The 15,671-nt window shown below is 36.3% G+C and overlaps 1 protein-coding gene across 2 annotated transcripts in view; it reads left to right on the forward strand.

Annotated features, from left to right (window-relative positions):
• Positions 1-15,671, forward strand: part of LOC124545019 (NADPH oxidase 4-like) — a 202,776-nt gene that overhangs the window by 139,585 nt on the left and 47,520 nt on the right. For both annotated transcript variants that reach the window (XM_047123798.1, XM_047123799.1), the window contains exons 8-10: positions 469-633; positions 11,346-11,412; positions 14,115-14,174. In XM_047123798.1, coding sequence (XP_046979754.1) covers positions 469-633; positions 11,346-11,412; positions 14,115-14,174 — 292 coding nt within the window. The remainder of the gene's footprint in view (positions 1-468; positions 634-11,345; positions 11,413-14,114; positions 14,175-15,671) is intronic.

The raw sequence follows: 15,671 nt of genomic DNA on the forward strand, positions 1-15,671 counted from the left end.
GGAATTAATTATCATTCATTTACCAAAGGTGTGGGACTTCCTTATTTATGAAATACTGGAATTTGCTGGAACATCCCATGTGTTTATAAATAGGGGTCCACTCTGCCAAGAAAGGCAGTTGTGCTCCATGTGTACTTTCCTTTTGCTTTCAGTACTAGTTTTTATTAATTCTTCTCTTATAACTTGTACTTGATACCAGTCATTGTGTTCATATTCACTTTTGTGTAACACCTTATCTTTTACTTGAAAATACCTCCTGCTTAGAATGTGATGCTCACTTACATGTATATGTGTTAGCTCACACCAACAACCATGTTGGTTGAAGATATTAGAGCCCTACAGTATTGCTGAGATCTCTGAGCATGTCTGAACTTGTGTTTTCATGGGACTGGCTATATGCTGTACAATGAGATAGAAACTGGTTACATGCATTTCTAAAATGTTTACTGAGAATAGATTTTATTTCAGGGTTGGCTATGGATTGTACTACCACTGAGTATATACAGCGTAGATGCCACGTACAGAGTAATGCGACGAAATGTTAGATCTGTAACTGTATTACAAGTTACAAGACTACCAGGTGCAGCCATCAGACTTCAGCTGCAATGTTCCTTCACATGCCAGCCTGGTCAGGTAAGCTGTGGTAATACAACAGAAACTGCAGGTAGACATAACAATGAAAAGAAAGCAAATGGAAAAACATTCACACAGCATACTAATTGTGGTAAACCAGTGCTTACCCGCATCTGAATCTGTACTTTGTAAACCACTGTCAAGTACATGGCAAAGGGTACTTCCCATTGTTCCAGTTACTAGTGCATCCTCGTATTCCATTCCTAGGTGTTGATAATTATTGCTTGAATGTCTCTGTGTGTGTTCTAACTACTCTAATCTTGTCTGCATGATTCTAAGGGAATAATATGTAGGGAGATTCCTCACATAAAGCTGGTTCTAGAAACTTTGTAAGTAGGCTTTCACAGAGTAGTTTTTATCTGTCTTCAAGTGTCTGCCAGTTCAGTTTTTCAGCATCTTATTTGCATGATGGTAGTTTCTGAATCAGGGGGATGCTGACTCATTTGATCATTCAGTTTGCATCTGTGTTGGTTGACAAGGTGTGGTATCACTTGAGCTAAATCTCAAACCTCTGTAGTGTCATAGAATTGAGGCAGATACTATTATCTACACTCTTTCATCTGTTATATCAATTCTTTGAGGTTGAAGAATTAGTTGGTGGGTTTGAAGGGGTGCTGTTTATATACAACCAGTACGGTTCTCTCTCTCTCTCTCTCTCTCTCTCTCTCTCTCTCTCTCTCTCTCTCTCTCTCTCTCTCCCTCCCTCTCCTTCTCCCTCTCTCTTCCCCTCTCCCTCTCCTCTCCCCTCCCCTCTCTCCCTCTCCTCTCCCCTCCCCTCTCTTCACCCAGTGATTTAAATCCTTTGCTCATCTGTAATAGCTCAAACACAGGATTATACCAGATACGTACTTACCATAGTTGTTTACTTTATATTGTAACATACTGAGACAATATAAAAAAGTTACAGTATGGCAATTTCAGTCCATTTTCAGTAGGGTTTTCCCAAGGTCCTCATTTTGCTGTTACACTGGAATAATCCAGTCCAAAGCAGCATCATATATCCGTACTATTGTGGTAGTGTCAAATTAGTGTAGTGTGCTATTCATTTTATTGATAGGTATTAACAGGGACTCTAAAACATGAAAATAACAAGTACTTCAGCAATGACAGCATCACTCTGGCCTACCCTGAGTGCTGCTGCCATGCAATCAAAATTGTATAGATATTTACCAAACCATCAGAGAAAATGCACCTGATCACTCTTAGGAAGGATACCTAGTGACAGTATGTACAAGTACCTCTGACGAAAAAAAATCAGAATCACAGATTTTGAGATGTGGTACAATATAACTTTTGCTGTGGCTGATGCAAAACTGATGTATTAACACTTTAAAATGCTCAGGAAATTGTTAAAGTTATGTTTGAAGAAATCAACATTTTGAAAACACACCCCAGAAGATCAGAGTAGCTGTGTGTGAACGTGTGTGTGTGTGTGTGTGTGTGTGTGTGTGTGTGTGTGTGTGTGTGTGTGTGTGTGTTTTAGGCATCTCATCCTTAACCAATGAATCAATTTGGTACACATACTACTTATTGCCCGAGAAGAAGTACGATGGGGGTAAGAACTACCTAGAATTAAATTTTCAATCTGCAGTGGAGTGTGCACTGATATGGAACTTCCTGGCAGGTTAAAACTGTGTGCTGGTCTGTGACTCCAACTTGGGACCTTTGCCTTTTGCAGGCAAATGCTCTACCATCTGAGCTACCCAAGCACGACTCATGACCTGTCCTCACAGCTTTAATTCCATCAGTACCTCATCTCCTACCTTCCAAACTTCACAGAAGCTCTCCTGCACACCTTGCAGAACTAGCACTTCTGGAAGAAAGGATATTGTGGAGACATGGCTTAGACACAGCCTGGGGGATGCTTCCAGAATGAAATTTTCACTCTGCAGTGGAGTGAGAGCGGATATGAAGCTTGTGTCTGTATATGTGTGGATGGATATGTGTGTGTGTGTGCGCGAGTGTATACCCATTCTTTTTTCCCCCTAAGGTAAGTCTTTCCGCTCCCGGGATTGGAATGACTCCTTACCCTCTCCCTTAAAACCCACATCCTTTTGTCTTTCCCTCTCCTTCCCTCTTTCCTGATGAGGCAACAGTTTGTTGCGAAAGCTTGAATTTTGTGTGTATGTTTGTGTTTGTTTGTGTGTCTGTCGACCTGCCACCACTTTCATTTGGTAAGTCACTACATCTTTGTTTTTTTTATATATATATATGTGCGGATGGGTGTGTGTGGGTGTGGGTGTGGGTGTGGGTGGGTGGGTGGGTGGGTGTGCGCGCGAGTGTATACCTGTCCCTTTTTCCCCCCAAGGTAAGTCTTTCCGCTCCCAGGATTGGAATGACTCCTTACCCCCTCCCTTAGAACCCACATCCTTTCGTCTTTCCCTCTCCTTCCCTCTTTCCTGATGAAGCAACGCTGGGTTGCGAAAGCTTGAAATTTGTGTGTGTGTTTGTGTGTTTTTTGTCTCTATCAACGTACCAACACTTTCGTTTCGTAAGTTACAGAAGGCCATTAAAGACAACAATAACATTTATGTAACTCATCTTCAGATGAGAATACCACATAAGGTTGTAGCCTTCATCCATTGAAAGTTACACACGTTGCTGTATACCTTGTGTCTATGGTGTATAAGTGAAGATGAGCTGAAACTTTTATGATTCATATGAAGATAGTACTGTGTATAAATGAATAAACTGCACCTTCAAGTAATCTATGCACCCTAATCTTAAGGAAGGAAAGAAAAAGAAATATTGGGTTATTTACAAAAACATTATTCCAACATAATGATTCTATTCATCATCACTTTCATCATAACCACTAGTAGAAGAATCATTATTGTTGTCACCATCTTCCCACAGAGCATCTTCCTTGCTTCTGTGGAGTGAATTTGTGATGCCACATTTTTAGAAGGGTTTTTCCTTCAGTGGTAGCATTCCAGATTCCTAAGCAGATTTCACCCACTCACAAGTCTGGGACACATCTAGCCTTTTGATTATTCCACTCCATGTGAATTTGTTGATTTCATCAGCCATCTGTTGCTTATATCGCTGTTTAAGTGCAGCTTTGAATAGCTAAGTTAGATACACACCCAGTGGTTGCAGGATGGATATAAGGCCTCCATGTGTAATGACCAAATCAGTTTTCCTTTTCGCAATTTGTCCCCCACTTTCCTTAGTTGTATGACTGTGGAGGCTGTTCTAGACCAACATGTTACATAAATTCAATAAAACATCTGGGCAACATTGCCAAATGTGCAACACCCAGTCAAACACAAGGTCATTCTCCATCCACCCTTTCAGACTGACTAGGACCAATATGCCTTTCACTGGTATTTTTGGAATAGTTTTCCTTCAGAATACCACATAAGGTTGTAGCCTTCATCCATTGAAAGTTACACACGTTGCTGTATACCTTTGCTTCTTATTACCACCAGCTCATATCATGGTTCTGGATTCCCCTTTCCTGTTCACAGTGTTGTTGAACAACATCTCAAAATGGCCTGATGTTTGATCTACATCACCAATTTGTGATAACATATAGGAACATTTGCAGTACAAATTTATCACATAGTAACAAAAATGCTCTACTTTTTCCTCATAATTTCCTGGAAGCATTGAGTGCTGCTAGTTGTCCTCCAAAGTCTAATTCATTTCAATTGAAAAATTTTGACAGCCAGCATTGATTAGCTTTGAAACCGGGAATGCCTAATTCTTTGGCTGAAGTCAATGCTTTGAGTTCACAGATTTCACTGTTCACCATGCATCTATATTGTCACTTCTGATCTACATAAACAAAGAGCCTTTTTGCAAGGTCTGAATGCTTCATTTTTTGGCTGCAAAATGCTTAGCAATTACTGTTCGTTTCACTGGTTAAAATGGTGTTCAGTAATTTTAAGATTTTCTTTAGCTCTGTATGGGTGAAAAAAAGTACTTGTAGCCATAATTAAAAAGTGAACATATGGTTAATACTTCACTTCTAATGTGCTACTGATATGTCACAGGCTGAGGCCACAACAATTCTGTAGTGTAACAGGATCTATGTTAGTGGTGGATCATTATCGGCCTCAATACAATTAATCCATGCACCCCAGTCGGGAAAAAATATGTACAAATTATACTGTGATTGGGGAGCTACTACTTTATCATTCCACAGGGAGTGCTATAGAACATTATTGTTTAAAACTCTTTGTGAATACAGAGAAGTTAGGGTTTAACAGAAATTACTCTAATGTTTACCTTTTTGCTTTGAGAACAGAAGTGACTAAATTTAAGTTGTGTAAATCATATATCTTTCTGTGAGTGGTGGAAAATGACATAAATTAAATTTACTTACAAATGTTCAAATGTGCATGAAATCTTATGGGATTCAACTGTTAAGGTCATCAGTCCCTAAGCTTACACATTACTTAACCTAAATTATCCTCACAACAAACACACACACCCTTGCCCGAGGGAGGACTCGAACCTCTGCCGGGACTAGCTGCACAGTCCATGACTGCAGCGTCTTAGACCATTTACTTACACTAAGAGTTCTTTCTGTGGGGCAGTCAAAACTGTACAAGTATGTTTTGTAAATTGATGTAGTTAATTCATCATAATGTGACTCATTAAGTCACCTAAATAGTTACATGTTCTCAGTGCCTTATCAGCTTCAAAATGAATTACCCAAAACTAGTCTAAGAAGATAAGTAGGGACTGGACTGGTGCCTTTCTTATATATCTAAGAATATGTTAAGCATGGGAATAATAGCCACTGTTATCTGTGTGGGTTGATAAAAAGCGAGAGTGGTTTCCTTCTGTAGATAGTATAACAGCCACAATATCCTCCTCTAGTTACTCATGTTCACAAAAATAAATCATGAGTCATAATAAGAAGTAGATGGATAAGATGTATTCAGCAGTGAGGTGTTGTGGGAAAGCATATGAATCCAGAAATGAAAGGCTTTAGCTATACCAGTGTCAACATGAATAGGATATTCCTAGGTAAATACAACTGTTACATGAATTCAGCATCCCAAAAGGTAAGTTAAATGTACAAGGAACATAGTAAATACTCATTCATAAGGGAGACTAGGAATAAGTTGATAAGGTAATACTTGCATAGTTTTTTTCCCATACCATGTATGAAGGTTTAAGTAAACATTCTCAAATGGGTACACCAGTGAAATGGTGCAAGGTACATCAGAAGTAAATCTCACAATCTGTTCCTTAATGGAGATAAACATATGTTAGGGAATAGAATCCCAAAATAAAATATTCATTAAAAATATATTTTTCAAGTATGACAACTAATATGTATGGGATAAACTGAAATGTGGTACGAAACTTTACAGATGTCTTACTTAGGCTCTAATAAACATGTGTAACTTATGCAAGCATTTGGCACATATGTATGTACAAACAATTTTGTTTTCATGATATTCTGTTAAACACCCATATCTGCCAATTCTTGGGGGCTATAATTTCCTTCAGTATGTGGATCAGGCAGGGCAGCACCAGGGAGATGGGGTATGTTTCATTCTACAATAACCACTTCTATACTGACAATATCCAAACATTTCTATGATTAATAAAATAGCAATTGTAAATGAGGTAAATTGGTTTGAGTATTTTATTGTGATACTGCAACTCTGAAATGTAGGTAATTGTCATTTCCAAAACATTTGCTCCTTCTCTTTGCATGGTAACAGTTTCAAAGAAGTAATTAATTCAGCATTAGTAGAATTAGGCACTTCTGGCAAAAGGTCATGAAGTTCCAAATTGAATGTGAAAGTGGGTAGATATAACAAGAATGACTGCAAACTGCTATTTAAAGAGCATCCCAAATGGGAAGAGTACTGGAAGCTAGATTGTTTGGCAGTCATAATTCCATGTGTAGATCAATTCCTAAATACAAGCTGAGGTTAACACTATGAAATGATCTATCTCAGTCCTCAACTGTCTACAGTAATAACTCTAAAGAACTAATCAATTGCATACTTTGTCAAAGAAAGGTATGAGGAAGGCTGGAAAATACACGATAAATAGTACAGCATTCCAAGTGTTATCCAGGAAGATCATTCTTCAAGAGATACCACATAAGGAAATGATTATGATTCTGTAGACACTTCACTGTGAGAGGATTATAGAAAGTGGCTATGAATAATCTCTTGTGTGTGTTGTAACCATACTGATATATTTTTGGTATTTTAATTTCCTTTGCTAGTTACCTATTGTTTTCCGCTTGTTATATTGATTTCACTTTAGTTAATCAAACATTCTTGTTTTATAATGAACATGTGTATTTTGCTATGTATATCGTGTGTTGTACAAAAGAAATCTTCAAAATATAGCATTAGTTTTAACATGCAATGAGTATAAGTATTTTTAATATTTTATAAAAAATAATGCACAGGAACTACAATGTCTAACCATAGCTACAACTAAATGATCATTAGGGAAAAAAATCTGATTTTTCAATAATAACTGACATAATACATAAATAGCCATTCAACTTTGGCAGCCATTTGCTCAGTTCGATTCAGCAAGCACTTGTACCACTTCTGCTCTCAGCCCCTCAATTTATAATAATGGATGTAATATTTCATCACATCTTGGCTTAAGTTGTAAGCTGGTTAACATGAGTAACATCTGTCACAGTGAAGCTGTAACTCATTGCATGTGTGCAGCTAGCTCTCATAAGATTCTGTATGGGCACTGTATGTGGTTACACTACCTTGTAAACTTCAGTATTTACAACAGACTTGCTGAAAGAGGATGAACAAATGATGTAATTGCACTTATGTTTGCACCACTGTCTCTTTCCATTTCATGTGTAACACTCTGATTCCCAGATACAAATGTCACGACATTTCAATTTACTGAATAGGGGAAGGTGGAGTAAAGTGGCCAATGTAAGTGAAATTGACTTTTCCTGAAATCATGGCTATCAACAGAAGCTTGTGGCAAATACATCTTGAGTCTATGTACTGTAAGGTATCACACTGAATATTTATAACTAAGGTAAAAGTATATTTTATAGGATATATAAACATTTTTCTGAATGCATACATTGTGGCCATTTTTCTCTAACTAATGTCATAATTTGGCCAGTCCTATGCCACCATTCCCAAATAGATTGTTTAGTTTTAAAAAATGGGTAGAGTGGTAGTTTTTATTTCATCAATTGATTTTTTATTAGGAGAAAAATAATACAGATGAGAAAGAAATGTGTTGAAATAGACTGTTGGCACAAAAAGGTCAACAAATGAGAAGTATTAATTATTCCTAATCATGAAAATAGAGAAATCGATGACTAATTATGGGTATTATTTCAGTCTAATGCATTCAGAGTTTATCCACTCAAAAATAACATTGAGTCATATACAAAATGTGCACATGAAGTTGTGATCAGCCTCATCACATACAGAGCACAGTTCATGAGCCCAATGAGCTCCAATATCTTATTCATCCTTCATTTTCTTTAGATCCAAAAGATGCTTCCTTGCAATACAAGTAGTCTGTGTCACTGTCCACATAAGTGGAATTTTCTTCTCTTGGAGCTTTTGGTTCCAGTTTTAGCTTCTTACCTGTATTTTCTGTTAGCTTACATTGTAGAATATTGACCTATTTGTTTGTTTTTCTTTGAACTTCCTTTTTTCATTAAAAGCTCTTCATCTTTCTTTCTTTTATCTTCAGCCAACACATAAGGGCTTTAAGTGATTATGCCAGTCTTTCCTTTTTGATTCCTACTTTGTCTTTGATTCACACTTTGTTTCTGAGGCAAAGGTTTCACATCCTTTGGGAATATGTGGAACCCACCTGTTGGATACTCAGAGGGACTTTCTTCAGTGGTTGGATACTGAGGGGAACCTTCTCTTGGAGAAGAGTTATCACCTGTAATCTGAAGGCAGCCTGCATTTAAAGACAGCTCATAAGTTGATGCTGGAAATGAACCAGTAGAGCTATTTGAAGAAGACACAGCAGCTTGGCATCCAGAGGGACTAGCACTTGCTGAAGACTCAGCAGTTTCACAATGAGAAAAACCAATATTTGAGCAAGGCACAATATTATTGTCCCTATTGAAAGGAACATCAGTAACCTTAGCTGCAGTATAGCCTCCATCTGTAACCACATTAGGGTCTAGAGGAAAAATCCCACACTTTTCTAAAGCCATTGGCTGCTGTCATTGGAATGGCTGCACAAAGAAATGCTTCACCCAAGAGTGCACTTATTTGAAAGTGTGTAATAGTTGTTCCTGGATTACTGTGAAGGAATTTTCCACAAGCTTGTGTGTAGATTATTTTAAAAGGAGACATAAATGCCACATCCAAATGTTGGAACTTGTCACTACAGTTTGGGGGCAAGCACAAAACAGTTGTATAATTTTTTGTAGCCTTATCAGTGAAACCTGTGTTCCAAGTAAGGATAGAGTAACCATCTAAGATTATAAGAACTGGAGCTTGAGGAGTTAGTTTTGCATGTTTCAAACCAGTCCAAAAATCTTCCACTGTGCTTCCACCTGCTAGCGTAGCTTGCAAATTGGGTTCCTGGTGGAGCCTCATTTTTAAGTTCAACCTTCAATCTTCACCTGGTGAGGATCACAAAAGGGGAATGAAATTTCCTCCTTCAGATGTGCACACTACAAAATGCGACAGCAAACCTGAAGTAGCGGCTTTGGCTTGTCTTCCTTTGATTGCAAATACGTTGCTGTTCTTGGACTGAACTGTTGAACACTGGTTTCATCTACATTTTAAATATGATGAGCAGAATCAAATTGTTTATCTTGCAGTGTTTTAAGGATATCAAAAACCTTGTCTACATACACCTTGTTAAATGCTTGTGCTTTACCCATAGAGGTAGAGTCTGGCTTTGTATGACTTATATTAGGGTGCCTTGCTCTAAAGCATGCCACCCAGTCTTTGCCTGATTTTCAGACTCTTTGTTGAAACGATGTGGTATTTTGTTATGCTCTGCCAACTGGAATGCTACTCGCCGCAGGTCATTCACTATAATTGCATAAAATCACTTTTCCATTTCAAAAATGTAATTAAGGATATCTTGCTCATGTTCTCCTCTGATCACAGCCCTTAATCCGCCCAGAAACATTTTACTGCCAACTGCATCTCTATTTTTCCCTAGAAGTCGTCATTTTAGCATATTATGTGGAATATTGGATTGCTTTGCTGCTGCTGAGAAAGGTGGGTTATCATTCTTTACTGCTTTGATTGTCTTATGCATGGCAACAGGGTCTCGTTTGTTGCTCTGTTTTCTGGATGTACTTTTTGGTATCTTGATGTTCTTGCAAACCCTTGGAGAAGAGCAGAATAATGGATATTAGTTTTGTATATAAATGATTTATAATGTTTTAATTTCAGTTGTTATACTGTGAATAAAATATGGAGTTAGCTATTTCTCATTGGAAAAAATAGATTGAAAATGAACCGCTGAGAATAGTGGCCATCCATCAGGAAAAGTGGCCACCTCTGCCACTTTTTCCGAGATGTAGCATCACCGATTTACCCGATCGGACGACATGTCTGTATCAGTGGTTCATCCGTGAAACAGTGCAACTGGAGGAAATGACAGTGACTTATATTTGTAAGCCATAAAACACTGCATGAACCATGATATCGCATAAATGTATTACTCTACATGAAAGTGAAGCAACTAAAGTAATATGAGTGACTTACCTTACATCAAATGATCTAAAAACCTAAATGTTTTCACAGAAAGGTAATGGAGCAAGTTTCCTTTGTCAACATCACTGACAACACTAATGGTATTGATTACACTTAGTTTGGCCACTGCTGAAAATATAAAATAAGCAGTGGACACTTTTCCCAACCTGGCCACTTTGCCCTTCTTTCCCCTATATGAAAAATTGACTCGTTGGAGAAACAACCCTTTTTCCAAAAAAGTCATTGTTTTCATCAATCTTGGCTGGCATATCCACTGCAAACTATTTGCACTGTGATTTGTTGATTGCCTTAGTACCTGAAGCAGCTGCATCTTGTAAGCATAAAGACATGAAGCAGCTGCATCTTGTGGGCATAAAGACATGAAGCAGCTGCATCTTGTAGGCATAAAGACATGAATTCTTATGTAGGATTTCATGCACTGTTGATTGTGGCATTTCCAACTCTCTGGTTCCCATAGACATGGATTTTGTCAGACACCTCGCAAATGCCTGCTGCAACTTTTTCACATTGGTGTCTTAAATAGATGAGGGACCAACCCTCTGTTTATGGGAACACTACCTGTTTCCATAGATAACATATGCCAAATCTGAGTAGTTAGTTGGGATGATGGTTCCTTTCCACGTTATGTTCAAAAGTTTCATTACACTTGGGTATCAGATGGGCTACATGCTGAGCTTCCTGCGACATCCATATTTTTTTGTCATATCTTCAGCACCTAGAAAATAAAATTAAAATTCTTCTGAGTTATCTTGCCATTTGAATCAGTTGTCATTTTTAGTATAGTTTTAACATTATTAAAGTGTAAAGTTGTAAAGATAATTGCTGGACATTCTGCATTTTGCTATGTCACTGGAAATTACTTTTGCATCAGTTCTGTTAACACTTTATAAAAATAAAGTTGACACATTCTGTCAAATGCTTTACATTTCTGCTGTGAAAATAGCTGACAGTATGTTGAAGAAATATATTTTCTTATCTACAGGTATCTGTTGTGTTCCAGCAAGTTAGTACTGACTAGTATCTTTATTTTTTCAGTATATCCTACTTCAGTGTCCTGTGATATCTTCATTTGAGTGGCATCCATTCTCCATCACATCTGTAAGTAGGTATATAACACAACATATCAACAGTTTTCTTAATCACTGAAGTAAGAAACAAGTGGTGCACAAAAAATTAAAAGTAGTTTTATTCTTTGAGTATCAAGTGTATATCAACTCAAGAACTTGCACAGACAGACTAGCAGGAGGTATACAGATCGATGATATTAATGAAAAGTAGGGTCTATTCTATGAAATATTTAACCATGGTGTTAATCGGGCATGTCCAATAGAGAAAAGGAAACTGGATCACACAAAGAAACCTTAAAATTTCTCCAGAAATCCATCAGCTAAAAGACAATATGAAATACTTATATATTTTGTTCTGAATTGCAGTTGTTCCTAACAAAGAGCAAAAACAGCAGAAAAACATATAGGGAATCCCTGAAGAGTCTAAGAACATACCATTATAAGTAATTTGATTAATGTTATCAAAACAGCCTGGCTTTTTTTAAACAAAGAACGTGAACATAGAGAGAATCCATGCTGCAGCAATATAGCACTAGAAGACAATGGAATATTGTTGAATGAACCAAAGACAGTACATGAGATCTTCATAAAACATTTTAGTAAGGCATCCAGAGAAGAAATTGGTGAATCAACAATACAAATAAACTCATTTAAAATGAGTAATTCATTTTCCCTAAGGAGTGTAACAGAATATGAGGTCATGAAAATAATCTCTAAACTCAAAATAAAAACATCTGGTAGCTTGGGTGACCTATCATCTATGTTATGGAAAGAGTGCAAAAAATGAATTCATGAAACCAATAACACATTTAATAAATGGTTCAGTTGGCCAGGGGACCTTTCCTGAACTTTTAAAAATTACTGAGATCCAACCAGTGTATAAAAGGGTGCAACCACTGACATAAATAAGTGCAGACCAATCTCATTGATGTCAACACTTGGCAAGCCACTAGAAAGAGTAATTCTAGATTAAATGGAATCTGTCTTCCATAAGAGCACTCTATTGAACAACTTACAGTATGGCTTCCAAAAACAAAGTTATTGGGACTTTTCTAGATTTATCTAAAGCATTTGATTCTGTGAATCAAGCAATACTATTATCCAAGTTAGAAACTATGGTATAAGAGCATTAGCACTAAAATTCTTTAAGTTCTTATCTCCAAGATAGAAGATAGTGCACTAAACTAAGTTAACACAATGAAAGTAAGATCCAAACAGTAAAATCAAAAGAATTCTCAGGGAAGTATACTTGGGCCATTCTTGTTTCTTGTACATATTAATGACACAACACAGTCACAAAACTCAAAACTAGTGAGCGTACTGAGCAGCTACCATTCCAAAGCAATAAAGAAAACTTTGAAATGATCACAGAATACCTAACAATGAATAAACCTACACTGAATAAGGACAGGACCATAGTAATAAAGTTCTTGTTAAATTATGATAATATATGTTTATTTGTTAGCCATTCAGCATATTTACCATGCAGTTGGCTTCATCAAAATACATTTTACATATTTATAAAAATGTAGTTGTTGCTAATTTTTACATTATACATTATGCATATATATACATACATCTTTTTAGTAGTTGGTAATTTTTACATTTTACGCACATCATCAGTTTATGTATGCACATAAATACATAAACTTCCTACTAATCATAAGATTTCAGAAATATTCATTATATTGTTTACATTCAAGAATTAATTTACAGTTTTACACATTTAGTTAATGATAGTTTCATTATTTCATTGTTTATACGTTCCTTCCAAATTACTTCCAAGACATTCTTCAATTGAGTAGTATGTTTTATTTTTAAACCGAGAGTCTAATACCTCCTTAAATTTAGAGAGCGTGAGGGTTTTGACTGATTGTGGGAGTTTATTACAAAACTTTAGACTTAGGTGTTTGTGACTGTTGTATGTTAGTGACAGCCTGGAACACAGTATATCAAGCATGCAGTTGTTTCTAGTGCTGTGCAAATGTAAATTAATTCTCTGTGTAAATTTTTGTATATTTCTTTTACGTATATTAAGCAGGTACACATATAGAGACTTAGGAGGGTCATTATGTTTAATAGACTGAAGTGCTCCTTACAGGTTTCACTTTTTTTTTTCATTTGAATACAAAGTTCGTGCCTGTTCAATTACCCCATAACTGAATCCCATATTGTAGCTGTGACAGAAATAATGCATAGTAGCAAAGCATCAATAAACTTTTACTGACAGAATATCTTAGTTTATACAGCAGGAATATCATATGTGCTAGTTTGCCTGTCAGATAGCTTATATGGTCATCCCATGAGAACCTATGGTCTGTTTTTAGTCCCAATAGTTTGACAATGTGATCCTCGTCTTTCTGTACCTTCAGATTGAATTAAATTTCCTGTGCTGGTAACAGTTGTTAATTGAAAGATGTTTATACTCACTTAAAGAATTCTGAGCTGCAATACAGATAATCCTACTTTTATATACTGTGGTATATTAGTGGTAGTAAATATTTATATAAGAATATATAATGTACTACTTGATGCTGTATTAATTATATGGATGGCATGACATCATTGTTGTAACTGCACAAAAAATGATGTCCAAGACTGTAAAGCTAATATGGACAAATAAAGATTATTGTTATTATTATTATTGTGGGGTGATATTTGTACTCTGTTATACAATGTTTTAATTTTACTGTTTGCTGTCTTACATTGTACCTAAAGTTTTGTATTTCCTTTTCAGGTAATTTACATGGCTGTTCCAGTTTCAGTATTCTCATACAGGCTAAGGGAGATTGGACAGGTACATTGAACAAGTTAATAATATGATGGAAAATCCAGTATGGAATATTTTTAATGATGTGATTATGATTTTGCTTTTCCAAAGTCTATTTTTTTAAATATTTAGCTTGAAATATTACAACTTTACTTTATTCAACTACTTTTCTTTAATATTATGTATGAAGTTTTACTATAGAGAATAGGGAAACAGTGTTCTCATTAGGCAGGCTGTTATGGAAGATATACCCATGTATGATAACAAATATCAACTGTAAAAGTTGTTTATTATGTTAACAACACATAATTAAATTTAAGGCACCCTAACTTTTGTAGTTAGATTTCTACTTATTTATAATACAGAGGGGAAAAAATTGCAAACTGAAATATTGTATGTAGAAAATCTAAAATTGATTGCTTTTGGAATGGAGAAATCTTTTTGTCTGTAGAGAGGAAAATGTTGAAGGAAAAGATACAGCCAAGATTTAAGAATATCATAAAAATCACCCAGGACCCAATGTCAAGGAAAACTTAGTGAACAGGCGGGATGAGAGGGAAACATAGATTGTTGACACCAGACAAGATTTGAAAACATAATAATTTAGAAGTGGCAGGAAGAACAATAAACAAGATGCAAAAAATAGAGATAATTCATAAACAAGTTAAAATGAAAGCAAAACTAAAACATAAAATATAGTAGCAGTGGAAACATAAATAACTCAAAGAAAGACCTTAGGAAGAGGAAGAAGAACAGCATAAAAATAATTGCCATAAATTGTGGTCAGCTGGGTGGGTGCTCTGCAGCAGCATGCTTTGTGTTGCCAGTATGTACATTCTGTATGTGTCCATTCATCCTATTGACAAGTTGATTGTTTTACTTATAGGTGACTTACCGAACGAAAGTGCTGGCAGGTCGATAGACACACAAACAAACACAAACATACACACAAAATTCAAGCTTTCGCAACAAACTGTTGCCTCATCAGGAAAGAGGGAAGGAGAGGGGAAGACGAAAGGAAGTGGGTTTTAAGGGAGAGGGTAAGGAGTCATTCCAATCCCGGGAGCGGAAAGACTTACCTTAGGGGGAAAAAAGGACAGGTATACACTCGGAAACACGCACATATCCATCCACACATACAGACACAAGCAGACAAGGGTACTCCCCTAAAACCCACTTCCTTTTGTCTTTCCCTCTCCTTCCCTCTTTCCTGATGAGGCAACAGTTTGTTGAATTTTGTGTGTATGTTTGTGGTTGTTTGTGTGTCTGTCGACCTGCCAGCACTTTCATTTGGTAAGTCAAATCATCTTTGTTTTTTTTATATATATATATTGAGTTGAGTTGAGTTGAGTTAGTTATATATATATATATATATATATATATATATATATATATATATATATATATATATATATATATATATATATAAAAAAACAAAGATGAGGTGACTTACCGAACAAAAGTGCTGGCAGGTCGATAGACACACAAACAAACACAAACACACACACAAAATTCAAGCTTTCG

Source organism: Schistocerca americana, chromosome 8 (assembly GCF_021461395.2).
Source record: "Schistocerca americana isolate TAMUIC-IGC-003095 chromosome 8, iqSchAmer2.1, whole genome shotgun sequence".
Classification (NCBI taxonomy): domain Eukaryota; kingdom Metazoa; phylum Arthropoda; class Insecta; order Orthoptera; family Acrididae; genus Schistocerca; species Schistocerca americana.